The sequence below is a fragment of the Columba livia genome, chromosome 3 (assembly GCF_036013475.1).
Source record: "Columba livia isolate bColLiv1 breed racing homer chromosome 3, bColLiv1.pat.W.v2, whole genome shotgun sequence".
Taxonomy (NCBI): Eukaryota; Metazoa; Chordata; class Aves; order Columbiformes; family Columbidae; genus Columba; species Columba livia.
Window position 1 is genome coordinate 99,528,662 of NC_088604.1, and position 14,098 is coordinate 99,542,759.

The 14,098-nt window shown below is 39.5% G+C and overlaps 2 protein-coding genes across 5 annotated transcripts in view; one reads left to right on the forward strand and one right to left on the reverse strand.

Annotated features, from left to right (window-relative positions):
- Positions 1 to 1,206, reverse strand: part of GPATCH2 (G-patch domain containing 2) — a 123,440-nt gene extending 122,234 nt beyond the window's left edge. Inside the window, exon 1 of one of the 2 annotated variants that reach the window (XM_005499970.2) lies at positions 949 to 1,206. In XM_005499970.2, coding sequence (XP_005500027.2) covers positions 949 to 1,004 — 56 coding nt within the window. In that variant the 5' untranslated portion in view covers positions 1,005 to 1,206. The remainder of the gene's footprint in view (positions 1 to 948) is intronic. The other variant, XM_013371810.3, reaches the window with a different exon arrangement.
- Positions 1,207 to 1,428: 222 nt separating this feature from the next.
- Positions 1,429 to 14,098, forward strand: part of SPATA17 (spermatogenesis associated 17) — a 94,374-nt gene continuing 81,704 nt past the window's right edge. For all 3 annotated transcript variants that reach the window (XR_002410469.2, XM_005499972.3, XM_021284164.2), the window contains exons 1-3: positions 1,429 to 1,529; positions 6,816 to 6,905; positions 8,925 to 9,006. Coding sequence is in view for 2 of the 3 variants with exons in the window: in XM_005499972.3 (XP_005500029.2) it covers positions 1,447 to 1,529; positions 6,816 to 6,905; positions 8,925 to 9,006 (255 nt within the window). In the remaining variant the exon portion in view is untranslated. The remainder of the gene's footprint in view (positions 1,530 to 6,815; positions 6,906 to 8,924; positions 9,007 to 14,098) is intronic.

Consider the following 14,098-nt stretch of genomic DNA (forward strand, 5'->3'; position numbering starts at 1 on the left):
AAATGAACTAGAAGTTACACACAATAGTTGATAACTAACATTTCATGAAGGAAATTAAAGGCTTCCTGTCTGGTTGTTCGGGATGTCTTGCTTCCATCCAGTCTCTCCACTACTAGTCTTTATATTTCCACAGCCTATTAACAAAATCCTCCCCTTCTTCTATTCAGTTATTCAGTTTCCCCTTTTCACAGTCCTACAGTAAAAGCCATATGGCCTTTCAGGTCACTATGCTAGTATATGGAATTATGTAAAACATAGTGTATGGACCTACGTAAAGCTGTGAACTCTATTGCAGCAGAACTGACCACACTTTCCTTGCTCATTATCTACAGCTGCACTTGTTGATTCTTGGTTTGCAACAATTTAGCTTCAGAGCAGCAAACACAACAACTGGTTGTTTCTGCAGCATATGCTGCACAAAGGTTTGGCCTTAAGAGGGTCTACCACAAGTAGAAAAAACAAAGCAAACACAAAAAACTAAATAAGCTTGTAATAGAAGTTCTGATTTATCGTTTGTCTGCTGTCCCTTTTTAGCAACGAGAGAAAGTTTCTTTCCCCAGCCCACTGCTCGCTTATAAACACGGCGCCCCGTTGAGACGTGCCAGCAGCATCTGTCAGGCCTGCAGCCCCTCCAGCCCCGGAGGCCTGGGGCGCAGCGCAAAGCACCGACCTCTCTCCCCCCGCGTACCCGGCAGCAGAGGGGGAGAGCAATGCGGGAAAGGCCTGGCAGCCGGCCGGGCAGCGGGGAGGAATGGCTGGGGCGGGGGCAGCGCTTGCCCCCACGTTTCCAAGTCCCACACACAGCGCGGAAATGGTGTCTCTGCTCCCCTCCCCCCAAAACCGGCACCGGCTCCGCAGAAGGGCAGGGGGCGGCGGAGACGTGCGTGTCCTCCGGGCGGCGGCGCCGAACGGCCCCATGCCCCGCCGCGCCCCCGGGCCTGAGCTTACCAACTCTTTCTCGCCGCCTGAGCTCGGGTCGGGGTAGGCTCAGCGACCCGGAACATGAACCCGGCGCCTCCCCCGGCCGCTCCCCGGGGAGGCTGGCGCCACTTCGCAGAGACTGGGCCGCTGGGACACGGGGCGAGGGCCGGCGGCAGCGCCGGGGGCTGGCGAGCGAGGCCGGGAGGGGAGGACGCGGGCGGCCAGAGCTGCTCCTCAGTCCCCCATGATGAGAGCCCGGAAGCCGCTGCGGCACTGAGAGGAAACTGGGCGCGACCATCTCAGCTCTATCCCCTCCCTCTCTGGACCACTGCCCAGCGGGGCCGTGTCCCCTCCAGCACCCACTGCCTTGGCCTTTCTTCTGCTCCAGTCCCACTCTGCGAGGCTTCCGCTGTCCACGGTGCCCCGCCGTTCCCTGCCGGCAGGGCTGCGGTGAGGAAAGCCACCCCCGGGCCTGAGTGGAGTGGTACAGTCCCGTTGCCATGGTGACGGCGTCGGGAGGGCGGGATGGAGGGAGGGAGCATGGCCGCCCTGGCCCGGCTTCAGGCGAGGTTGTCGGGACTGCGGGAAGAGTATTATCGTAGGAACAGGTAACCGGGTGTGCCGGTAGTGAGGCGGGACGCACCTCCTCATGCTGGGCTGGCGCTGGCGGGGCGGGCAGCCCCCCATCTCCCCCGGCAACGAGATGGCGGCGCTCCCGCTGAGAACGGTTTAGCTCTAAACCCCCCCACCCCCCGGCAGCACCCACCCTCTTTCCCCAAATACCTCCAGCGTGATCTGAGGACACCCGATCGCAGCAGCGCGGTTTCTTTAAGGCGTCCGTTTGTGCATTGAAAATAGTGTCCCGCTTTTCCCCCGCCGCTTGCTGATTTTGAGGGAAAGGGAGCCTCTGGAAACTCCCTAGAGGCACCGAACCTTGGCAGCCGGGTCCCTCTTACCGCGGAGCCGGCCCCGTCCCATCCTGGCAGCCGCCTCCCCCGCCTCCTCCCGGCCGCGCTCCCGCTGCGCTGCCCGTCCCGGCAGTGACCTCCCAAGGAGCCCCGGGGAGCCCCACGCCAGCAGGGAGCCCTTGTTATGCTCCCTCAAATCTAGAACTTTCACTGGACGTTTAGTTTGACCTGTAGAAACGCACTAGTTTTTAGTTTGGGCTTTTTGGTGACTTGACAGGGAACCCCTAGCTCCCGAGCAAGTTGATGTGTGTTATCCATGCTGTTTAAAATTGAGCTGCGTTTCTAAATCAGATTGTACTGCTTGAGTTTCTAGTACTTGGGACATGTTTTGTCTTTCTCTGCTGGGCTAAGGAGATGTTTATTCTACCGAAGATCCAAATGTCCCATGTAGAGAGCGGCAGGCTGATCTACCACATCACCTGTTACCCTTCCCTGAGTGGGACCGTGCTGCCGAGTTTTCTCACTGCTAAGGTGGCATCGGCCAGCTTTTCCAAAATCAGATTTTAGGAAACGAAGTGTTTTAAGACCTATTTTAATATTGCATAGCTTTGTCCTGTAAACATTTTTATTCAACTGTATTATTGCTGCTGCTGTACATGCAATGCCTAATACTCCAAACAGAAAAAAAAAAACGTAGTTGCCATAGTTGCAGTTTTGTTTTCTCTTCACTAATTAATTAATCATTTGTTTTAGAATCTAATTACAACATCATTAGCATGAATAACAAAACTGCCAGACATCACTGAAACTTACATAGAGTTCAAGTCTGGCCTGCATATAAAGTGTTTTCCTGTTATTTCCCTGAACTTCAGCTTGTACTCTTGTGGCTGTACACACAGCAGTTCACTCAGCGAGCATCAGTTACAGGAGACTATGCTTGTATTTCATATATTTCAGGTTAGAAAGATCAGACTGAGCCAGACACAGTAATCCTTTGGAGGGCAGCATGTTTGATGTTTGGGGACTGTTTTTTCGGCAGAGCTTTCCAAAAAGGGATTGTTTCATTTTTAAGAATAGTCCATCAGTTTCTTAAAATTCAGATTTTTCAGCTGAGAATTTAAATGAGAGGCTTCAAACAATCCAGCTCCGCAACTGAAGAGGTTATCCGTAACCTGATCTTTGTTCTTTAGGGTAAAAATCTTGGACTACTTCAACACAGCTGTCACTAAAATCCTGAAACAAATTAGAATATCTTGCTTAGACATCTTGGTAGATCTTTTTTTAACTTTTAAACTTAACAAGTAAGTTTTGGGCATTAGAGAGTGTCAAATTTGCAGTGATCTTTGAAGTATTTTTAAAGCATTTATATTTGGAAGTCAGACAACAACTTTCATTTCCCTTTCAAAACCATGTTTTATCTACATAATGTAATAGATCAGCTAAATTTGCCAAATCTGGGATGTTGTGAGCACATGAATCAGTATAATCTCTGTGGTCACTCATCATTCACAAATAGTTTGGGGACATTCAGACAAAAATACATGATAAAAAACCAATTAATTATTCTATGAAGTCAGTATTCTGCAGTGAAATACTGGATGCCCTGAAGGATCTGAGTTGATCTGAAGCATCAGAAGGTGCAGAAGAATATAGATTACCAAGTATTTACCTTTTTCTGTATGTTGCCCTGTTTGCAAATACCTTCAATGGTACAACTGTAAGGATTTAGTTTCATGTGGGTCAAACACATTTTAAGAAAAAAAGATCTTTCTTCATGTGTCTATTAAGACCTAAAAGCAGGATTCTGTAGAATATCTAGAACACATAGACCCTCCAGAGCAGCTTGACTTAAAGCAACCCTGGTTTAACGAAGTACTCTTGCTAGCAATTAATGCTGCAGGAGGACCATAATAATTGAAGCGCCTTAAATCCCCACATTGGAAAACTTCCTTTATCTTTCAAAATGCATTTGCTATTTTAGGACTACCCCTGTTCCATTAAAAATTGGGGCAGGCTGATGACTTTAGTGTCTTGCCTGTTGGTTGTGGTTAGACAGGTTTGCCTGATCTTAACAAGGTTTTTCTGATCTTAATAATGTTCCTGTGATGCTTTATACAGAACTCTGTTTATGTCAGAGGTACAAGGCCTTCTAAACTGACTGCGTCTTTCTAGGGAAAGACTTGCTTCATAATGGCACAATGAAAAAATTCTATAAGTCTGCACTTCAAGTAATGCCCTGTCAGCATAAGCATTAGAATATACAGGATTTGTTAGTTCATTCTCTTATTTTAAGTGTTAAACAACTTTGGCACTTACTCATTCCAAAAGCTAGTTTTATTTACTGTAACATCTATATGCCCAGTGCTGACCTGAAGCATGCCAAACATTTGGTAAAGTCTTTGAGAAGTATCTGTGACTCTAAAAGCGTAATTCAAACAGTGTGACAGCTATGCAGTCTGATCAGGAAGGGCAGATACCAGCTTGAGCCACTTAGACCTCAAACTACTTCTGCTGTCAAGGCAAGTTGAAAGTGTTTGTGGAACTATACTTGTAAGAAAACAAGTCTGGTTTTGGTCTGCTTCAATAAACTTACAGGGACTTCTAAACTGACTTGGCCAGGCAAGACAGAATGCTAACTGAAAAATGTTCTTTTCCAGAAGCAGACTGTTGCTATTGCCAAGGGGGTAGGACTGGTTTTGGAGCTGTCACCTCTGACGTGGCCAGTCCCATATGCTCTTCATTTCCAGGCTGAAATCATGGCTGCCTGTCCAGGTCCAAATCACTCAAACCCTTTTAATCAAAATCATTTACCTCTAGGTGAAAGTATTCTGGAGGTGTCAGCTTCCTGTGAAGTCTAGGAAGCGGCACAACAGAGGAACAAGGAAGCTCTTTAGCATAAATGCCAGCTTTGGTATCTACTTATTTTTGGTCCTAGGTAAAAAAGTCTGTGCTCCACATTTTCCAGGTACTGGATGGGCCTTCTGCATGTCAGATGAAAGTTTGTCCCCACTTACTGTTATTTGAGAGCACATGCTGCACCAGATGACACAAAATGAATGGAGCTAATGCTTCTTGATCTCTGGTAGTAAATCTGTGTTTCGTTTTTCAAGAAATATGATGAGGATAATCCTAATTTATCAGATAAAAATTAATCTTGTTAGTGTTTACTGAGGCAATTAATGTTGACAAAACCCTTTGTTAGGAGAGCTAACTAAGATTAACTAGTTAAGAAAATAAACTCATAGTAACCTAATTGTTCTTTTGCAGCAGGTGTAACAAATTGAGCTATTTGGTCGTTCCTAATAAAAACGGGATAGCAAAAAGTCCATGACAATTACAATATAAGTTTAAATTCAAAGACTTTACAGTTATTCACATTTTGAAACAAACGAACAAATAAAAGCTAGAGGTGATCTCCTAGCTGTGTTCTACTGCTCAGCATTGAAACTCATCATAGTAATGATTTCTTCCTGCACTCTCTGAAAAGTCTCTTCCAGACTCATACATTTCTTTAATCTCTTTTTAGATTAATGGTTTTCCCTACATGACTTCTAGCTTTGTCACAAACACTATTCTCCTAATAGTCACAGAATGAAGGCCAGGAAGGACTATCTCCTGAAATTATTTTTTTACTTTCTTTCCCACTTGTGTACACGCCTTTTTCTTGTACTATGTCAATTGATACAAAGCTTTGGCAGCTAATAGTTCTTGAAAATCTCCTTGAAGTCACTGGTTCTCAGTCTACAACTATATTGCATCTTCTGCTGCCTCACCAATATCTCTTTCTAGATAACCTTTCTTCTCGTGCAACTTAAAACCAAATTCTTCATTTTTCTCTGTATTCTCCCATTTTTGTTAGTTGCTCTAGCATCTATATTAATCAATGATGCAACTCTAGCATATTTTCTAATTATGTTGTTTCCTTTTATTCCCTCCTTGCCTGTCCGCAGCACATGCTACTATGCTGCCAGTTTCATTTATACATTCATTATCTCCAAAATCCATGTCTTTGAATTTCCATTGTGAAAAGTCCTGTCAAGACTCAATAAACTGTCGCATTGACTACTATAACTCCATGTAAAGAGATTGCCATGGTCATCCCTTTGGAATCTATCCAAATTACTAACACCATTTGTTACCAGTTCCCGACTTCCTTTTAAGCCACACTAAGATTTCATATTCTGACCTTCTAGGCCTTCTAAATTATGGAAATTTCCACATCTAGTTTCTTTCCTATACGCTCGTCCTTCTAACTCAATGTTTTTAGCTTACCATTGTATCTCACTTTCCTTCAGTCACCCCTTCTTCTTTTTTATGTTTCTCCCTTTTAAATTCCTTCATGAGAAACTAGCTAAAAGGTCTAAATCCTCAGCTTTCATCCTGTAAGATCAGCTCGTGTTCATTAAAAGAATCTACAGACAAGGTGTGTATCTGTCACCATTATTGATGTCCAGGTAATAAACAATTAAATATTTTGTATCTATCGTAAAACAATGTATTTGAAGTAGATTTCACCCTTAATATATGCTTCTCATTAATTCAATTCACGTTTATCATGATAATATTGACCACAGTTAATTTATTTAATATTCATATAGATATACAATTTTATGCATACCTACAGGATTTCTGTTATAATTCAGGCCCAATTATCATTAAAGCATTATCCGCATATTTCACCTACAGTGGAAAAAATCCATGACATGCTGACATGGATATTCAGTATTGTATGGGAATAAGAAGTACCCTCTCCCAAACCTCACATCATCTGCAATTTGCGATACTCTTTATTTTGTTATCTTCATAGCATACAACTAGTGTAGTTTATATTGTTCTGCACTATTATTCAACTACGTACAATTAAAAAATTAAAAACCTGGTAAAAAAAGATCACACACTGCAACGGTAAGACATATTTAGAAGATTTTTTCTGCTTTGATTCTAAATTACCATGCTGACAAGTATTACTACTTTTTATATTTTCAGGTCTATAGATGAAGACAGAAAAATAGAGTACAAAGCTGCTGTCAAAATCCAAAGCTGGTTTCGAGGATGCAGAGTCCGAGCCTATCTGAGGTAGTATTGTATGTGAAGTATATTTTAATCTGTATTCCAGTCTTGATTTTCTCCCCAAATTTCTCATGGTACTACTTTATTTTAATAAAATGGGAGCATTTGGAAAAACAAACAAACAAACAAACAAAAAACACCACCAAAACATCACCACCACCACTAAATGTTATTCTGCTTTTAAATATAATTAAATATATGCTGTGCCACTCTAAGAAATAATAATTTTTGACTTTCAGAACTGCAAAAAATTAAAATGGCATGATGCTTGTAAGTAAAATTGACATGATCCATCTTCAGAGTAGATACGCAATATTGTTTGAGAAATCTTGACATGACTGGGAAGAAAAAAATGCTCTTTGCAGAGTTTTCTTATCTCTGTTTTTGTGGACGTTAGAGAAAATTTGCCCAGTGAGTGTATGGTAACTGGACTCTTACTGTAAAAATTTAAGTTCTGCTGGATTTGATCAGATAACTTCAAAAAATCTTTCTTTACATAATTTTCACTATTTATAAAATAGACACCATTTACAATTACTTTGCTCTATAAAGTGCCGTATCAGCACAGATATAAATTTTTTGGAAACACTGTAGTTGGTCCCTTCTCCCAAGAGGCCCTCCTCCATTTTTTATGATCATAAGCCCAAGTGGTCAAACTCATATACTTTAATTTCTGTATCTGCATAAAAAATAAGGCTGTGAGGGAGAGGGATTTTTACATCATCTAGTTTGACTTATTGCCTATTGCAAGTCATTATATATCATCCATGCATACTGTATCAAGCCTAAAGAATCAGAAGGTTAAATAAGAATTATCCCTTAATGATCAATATTTTCCTCATAAAAAGATAGACTAGAGCCATTACGTGCATTTGTTAAAAAACAGACTGGTAACCTGTTTTCCATTGCTAGTTCAAGTGTGTTGTTGGAGGATGCAGCCATCACATACAAGTGTTCAGCATGCAAATAAACATGATATTTCGGTCCTCCAAGGAACATCAGCTATGCCATCAATGTCAAAAAGCCCCTACAGAGGATTGGTGGGTGCCCCTCTGTTTCCAGCACATGAGTAAAACGGCATGCTGCAGAAGAAAGTGAAAACCCAAGTGTCTTTGACAATCTATTCTGTACAAAACCCCACACATTTGGATTTAGAACTGACCAGTATAAGAAGAACAATGTAATTGTGATAAGCATATAAGAACTAAATCAGTGAAGCGCAGAAGAGGATTTTCTCTGCAACGATGTACAGAGTGATCCTGCTCAGTGTCCCCTTTCCAAAGACGGATGCGGTGTCTGACTTAAGAGCACAGGCTCAATATAGCCAGTTGTTCGTGTTGGAAATTCCCCTCTGAGTGACTCTAGCTGTATGGGAAGGCTTCTAAATATGGTATCCTTAGTTGGTGGTATGAATGCTCCCCAAAGTAATGATAGCATTATTTTCTGCAAAATTAATGAGACACATCAATTATGGAATTTTTAGCAGCATAATCAAGTATATACATAATAAGGGGAGAGTAAAGATTTACTTGCAACTAAACAAGGTGTAATTTTATAAAAGCAAAAATGTAGTCTAAAAATGTCAGATATCTGTGGGTTTTATCACATATTTAAAAATTCTAAAGCTGTGACTTAATAAGTCACGTGCTGCATGTGACTTAAAAAATTCTGAACCAGTCAAATATGTTGGTTAAAACCATTAATGAAGATACAATCATCTATCATGCAAATTTCTCTCACAAAACTTTTGTAATGATAACAGAAATAGTATATAGATAAGTTTGCCATAATGCATTTTTTCAAAAGTAAGGCATGTGTGTATATAAATATTGGTTTACAAGTGTGTATGTGTGTGCATATGTATATATGCAGACATGGATGTGTATAAAATATGTTTGCAGTGGCCATCTGTTTGGGATAAGTATGGATACAATACACTATATGTTATTTTTAATATTAGGAAAAATAAAGTTATATTATAAAATCTCAAAATGATCTTTATTTTCTTAATATATTTCATTTTAGACATCTGAACAAAATGGCAACTTTTATACAGAAGTGGTGGAGAGGTTATCGAAGCCGAAGATACTTCTTAAAAATGGTGGAGGTAGAGTAGTAGTTTTTAAAATTTTGTTTGCTTATTTATAGAGTAAATATGAAGTCATTCATTCACTCATCTTGAAATTAAAGACCTGAAACTTGGTCATTTATACACACAGACACGTACTTAACTTTACTGTCATGAAAAGCATCATTAATTTCACTAAACCAACACATAATGGCTAAGTTAAAGTCAGCGTGTGTTTGCAGCTCTGGAGTCCTCAAACCAGCAATGAGATCTGCTCATGCAGAAGCCTGCCCACATGATGCTAATTGCAGGATCGGAGCTTTTCAAGATGTTTTTTTACCTGGCAGAACTTTTTAATCTGAAAAAAAATAAGCTAATGTGTCTACACATTGCTGTTCTATGTTTTAGTGGTTTAAATTTCTTACTTAATGAACCTTGAAGTATTTGAGGTTTTGCCTTAAGGCACACAGCAGATCACAGTCAATCTAATTCCCTTGGCGGACTTGAGGATAGCGAAAGTGTGTGATAGCACACAAGCTAAAACCTCTGATAACAGGTTTAGGAGATTAAGAAGAACCTAATTTGCATTTAACATAAAACAATTAAGCTTTTAATATGTAGTTTCCTTCACTAATTTATCAATTTATGTTAATATTTGACAATAATCTTAAAATTGTTAGTCATTTGTTCTTGCTTTATTTTGTTAAATTGTTGTGTTTCAGTCAAAATAGACAAGTCAAGAAAAAGAAAAAAAAAATAGCCATAGTAACTCATATATTACAGGCTAAAGTCCATACCTCCTGCTAAACTATGTTTTCAAATAGCAGGACTTGTGTGGCTGAAAGCTTGTCTATTTCCCCCTCCTGTCTATCAGTAATCTAGTTAAAGATTTTATCTTTTCCAGTTTACCTGGTTTGACTAATGAGTCATCTTCTCAAGCTATGGTTTTTAGTCTACCTCCTAAAACATTCTAATTTTTTAATACAGGGCAGATAGCTGAATGGTTGGATTGGGTTCTACTTTAAAAAAGGGGGACTTCAGCTGAATATTATCCCTGAGTTTACGGAATGTTTGTTTAATCTAGAAAAGTTTCTGTTGAAGAAGAGACACATTATAATGTTCATATATGTTAAAATTTGTTAATGAAAAGAAAGGATCTGTGCAGCCACTGGGAAAAAGGAAGGAAGAAATCAACCTCATGTGGAACATTGACACATACGGCCAAAAGATGTTGTGGAACTCCCTCTGCTGCAGGTTTTTAAGAGGAACTTAGACAAATGCTTATCATGGATGGCTTAGATATGCTTTAGGCAATGCAATGTTTTGGGTGAAGTCATCTCATGATGTCCCCTCAATTTCTACATTTTTTCACTGTTAAAACATTGTAGTGTGGGGAATTTCACTTCAGAAGCAAAGCAATTTACATCTTTCTGTGTTTTTCAAGATGAGAATAAGCACCATGTCAGTTTTTGACATCTGATCATTAGGTCTGTAAGAGGGCTTAATCAGGACAAAGGTCTGATGGTGGCCATTTTACATATTTTTCAATCCCCAGGCATTATAAGGACTTATGTTTTGGCCACCCCATGTCCAAATGCTAATTTCTTTATAGCAGAACAGAATGATGTCACTTCAGAGACTTATTTTCATATATAATGGTTGTAAAAACAGTGATGCTCAGATAAGATGCAAAATGAACACATCACCCTCCTGCTTTCTGTCCATTGCACTGTTCTGAGTGGTGCTCTGTAGGTGAGATGGCAAGACAATTCTTCCAATTCTTCCCAGAGAGCTAGCCTGTAACAGCATTTGGAATTGGTGCCCAGTCACACCCTGATTTCCCGAAAATAAGAGCTGCCCCAAAAATAACCCCTAGCATGATTTGTCAGGATTTTTAGGATGCTTGAAATATAAGCCCTACTCCGAAAATAAGCGCTAGTTACAGTTCCTTAAAAAGTAAATTTAAAGTGTCCAGACAGCTATGCATATAAAAAATAAAATTAATTGGCAATAGAATGCAGCAGGACAGATAGACCCTTTGTGAAGAAAAGCAGACAACTGACAGTTGCATTGCCAATGTGCTACGAGCAGGCTACATGGACAAGGGGTGCTCGTTTAAGGTAAGCACTATTGCTAAACATGAGAAATTGGGGTCAATGGTTATAAAGGAAACGGAATCACAAGAAATTCACGATGGAATTCAGGGTCTGGAGTGTTATGATGATGCTTCACAATGTGATGACATGACTATATTTGAATAAATGTTGATTTTTTGTTCAAGAATAAATATAGATTGTTGTTCATAGAAAAATATGGCATCCCCTGAAAAAAGCACTAGCTTATCTTTTGGAGCAAAAAAATTTATATAAGACCCTGTCTTATTTTCAGGGAAACAGGGCAGGATGAGAGGCTGTCAGGACAAACTGAAACACAGGAAATTCCACTCAAATAAATAACTTTTTTTTTTTTTTTTTTTTTACTGTGGAGGTGATAAAATATTGGAATGGATTGCTCAGAGAATGCAAACTGTTCTTGTGGAGTCTCCATCCTTGGAGATAACCAAAACCCAATGGAATGAAACCCTGCACAACTGAATCTAATTAACCCTGCTTTGAGCAATGTTTTGGAGCTCCAGAAGTCCCTGCCAACGTCAATTGTTCTATGCATCTATTACTTCTTTCTTCTTTGGCCCTCTCTTCTTAAAAATACTCTGACAGTTACATTTGAAGATAGAGTCTTTAAAATTAGGAGATTTCCTGTAACAATGAAGCCACGATATCTAGCATCATAAAACCCCCTCAGCTTTCCATTCTAGAAATATATTTCTGAAAAGAAAAATAATTAAAAAAAAAAAATCCTTTCATTAGTAAAGCCTCATTTGTACGTTGTTCTCCAAATAGACATAACTGACAAGCCCTTGCCAAGTCTGAAGTCTATGGAATAATGTAGGACATAAAATTGTGCAAGCCCACACTTAATACACACCTTCTTAAGCAAACCATTAAGTCATGCAGTTTCTGGACACCAGCACTTAACAAATATTAGCCAGGGCTCTAGTGAAACAGAATCTCATCAGCAATCTTATGAATTGTACAGCAACCAGCACAGAAAACCACCTTTTCCCCCTCAAATGCCTATTTTTGTGCTTACCATCTCTTTGATTGGAAAGGGAAGTCAACCAAAAAGCCATGCAAGTAACACATAAAAAGACACCTTTTTCTCCCTTTATACTGCTATATTCTGTATTGTATGTTTTGGAGTAGACTTAAATATAAAGTTCATATTCATTCCCTATATTCATTGTTATACTATCTTTACTTAATCAGTAGCTGAATTTGGAATAAAAGAAACAAAAATATTCTCAGTGGCTTAATGCAACTTTTAACTTAAAGGATCGCTTAATGATTGCTTTGAACTCTTGCTAATAGCTGCTGTAATGACTCCTGCTCATGAAACACAGGGATACATTTGACATGATACTTCCTTAAATACAAATAAAAATAAAAAAAAAATAAAAAATTGGTCACTTTAAAATTTATCTGCTGATAATGATTGGATTGGTAGCTACTGCCAGCAAACAAGACAAAGCATATGCACTAAATACCCATGATTACTTGATAATAAATCATTTTAATGATTATATTCAAAATTGTGAAATGTGAGTGGTACTGATGCGGAAAATAACAAAGACTGAGGCTCATCAGACTGGCTGTCCATATGTGCATCACTACTAATATTTCATTTGTTACTCCTCTAGTACCTCCGCCTTTGATTGTTAAAATACATTAACTTAAAAAAAATATTGGTGGTGTTTATATGACTAAACTTATGTGCCTTTCTATCTTCTAAATATAGGTGTTTTGGGATAGAGCTTGGTTTCCTAATGTTAATCTCAAGCTAAAATTAAGAACTGTATTCCTATTGTTTTCCTAATAACTTAATTATGTTTATTTTACTGGATTCTGAAAGGCTTGCATGACCTGCGGCCAAGTATGAATTTTAAAACCAGGCAGACACCTGAACATGAATCAAACTGTACATCACTGTTTCTTTTTACAATATTTCTCAAAGTCAAAGAATCACTTGTTAAAGTAAAGAGAATTATAACTTTTCATTGTTATATGAAGTCAGCATGCATGATGGCCATATTTTCAGCTCCCTGTGGAAGGAGATGCAGTTGAAAAAAAGTGAATATTTTATGTGATGTAGTTTGACACCACCCTAAATAGTTTAGCTTCAACTCAGTAACCAGTTTTAAATAGTCCCAGTGCAACAGGAGTCTCTCAATCAAATTTCTGTTCCTCTTTTGCATTTGTCACTTTGTATTAGCTGTTTGAAGAAAAAGAAAACACCAGTCAGGATCAGATCACATTTGTAGGTGATGCTCAAACATGTTTTTAAACAGAAAAAGAGAAAGTAGTGTAACAGTTTATACACAAAAGGCTTCAAATATATTTTGGAATCATAGACATAACATAAACCAGCAGAGAGACCTGTATATTAATATCAGAGACAGATACAAAGACTTAGTAGTTCAGAAGTAGAGATGGTGCATGAGATGGCAAAATAATTCTTCTCAGGGAATCAGCCTTGCAGTGTCAATGTAGAATTGGCACCCAGTGAAAGAGTGAGAGGCAATGCTGTGGGCACAAGCTGAAATGCAGGGAATTGCGCTTAAGCTTGAGAAAGGAGCCTTCTGGACAAGAAGGCTCTGGTTTAGGAAAGAACCTTTAGTTTACCAGGAAAGCATGTACACGTAGACTTGGTTGAAGCACTAAATTATGGCTATGCTTTTGTGAGTGGGGATGAAGACATTCTCCACCACTTGTAATAGCAGAACTTGTACATATTATTCTACTCAAGATTAGGAAACAGACTTTGGCTTTTGGCACAAGGGTAAGGCTGTAAGACAGTTACATGAGCAATTGTGCATTTGGCTGACTTGTGATTTAGAACAATGCTGAATGAAAGCAGGAATGTCTGATTTCCTTGTTACTGTGAGTGACCTTGTTAAGTAGTTGTAGGGTAAGGCCTGGAGTTCTCACACCTAAGTGAGGCAGCTAAGTTAGGACCCAAGTTGGCTTTGACTATCTCTGTAAATACTAGAGAGCAATGCAATTGCAGAGCTCTT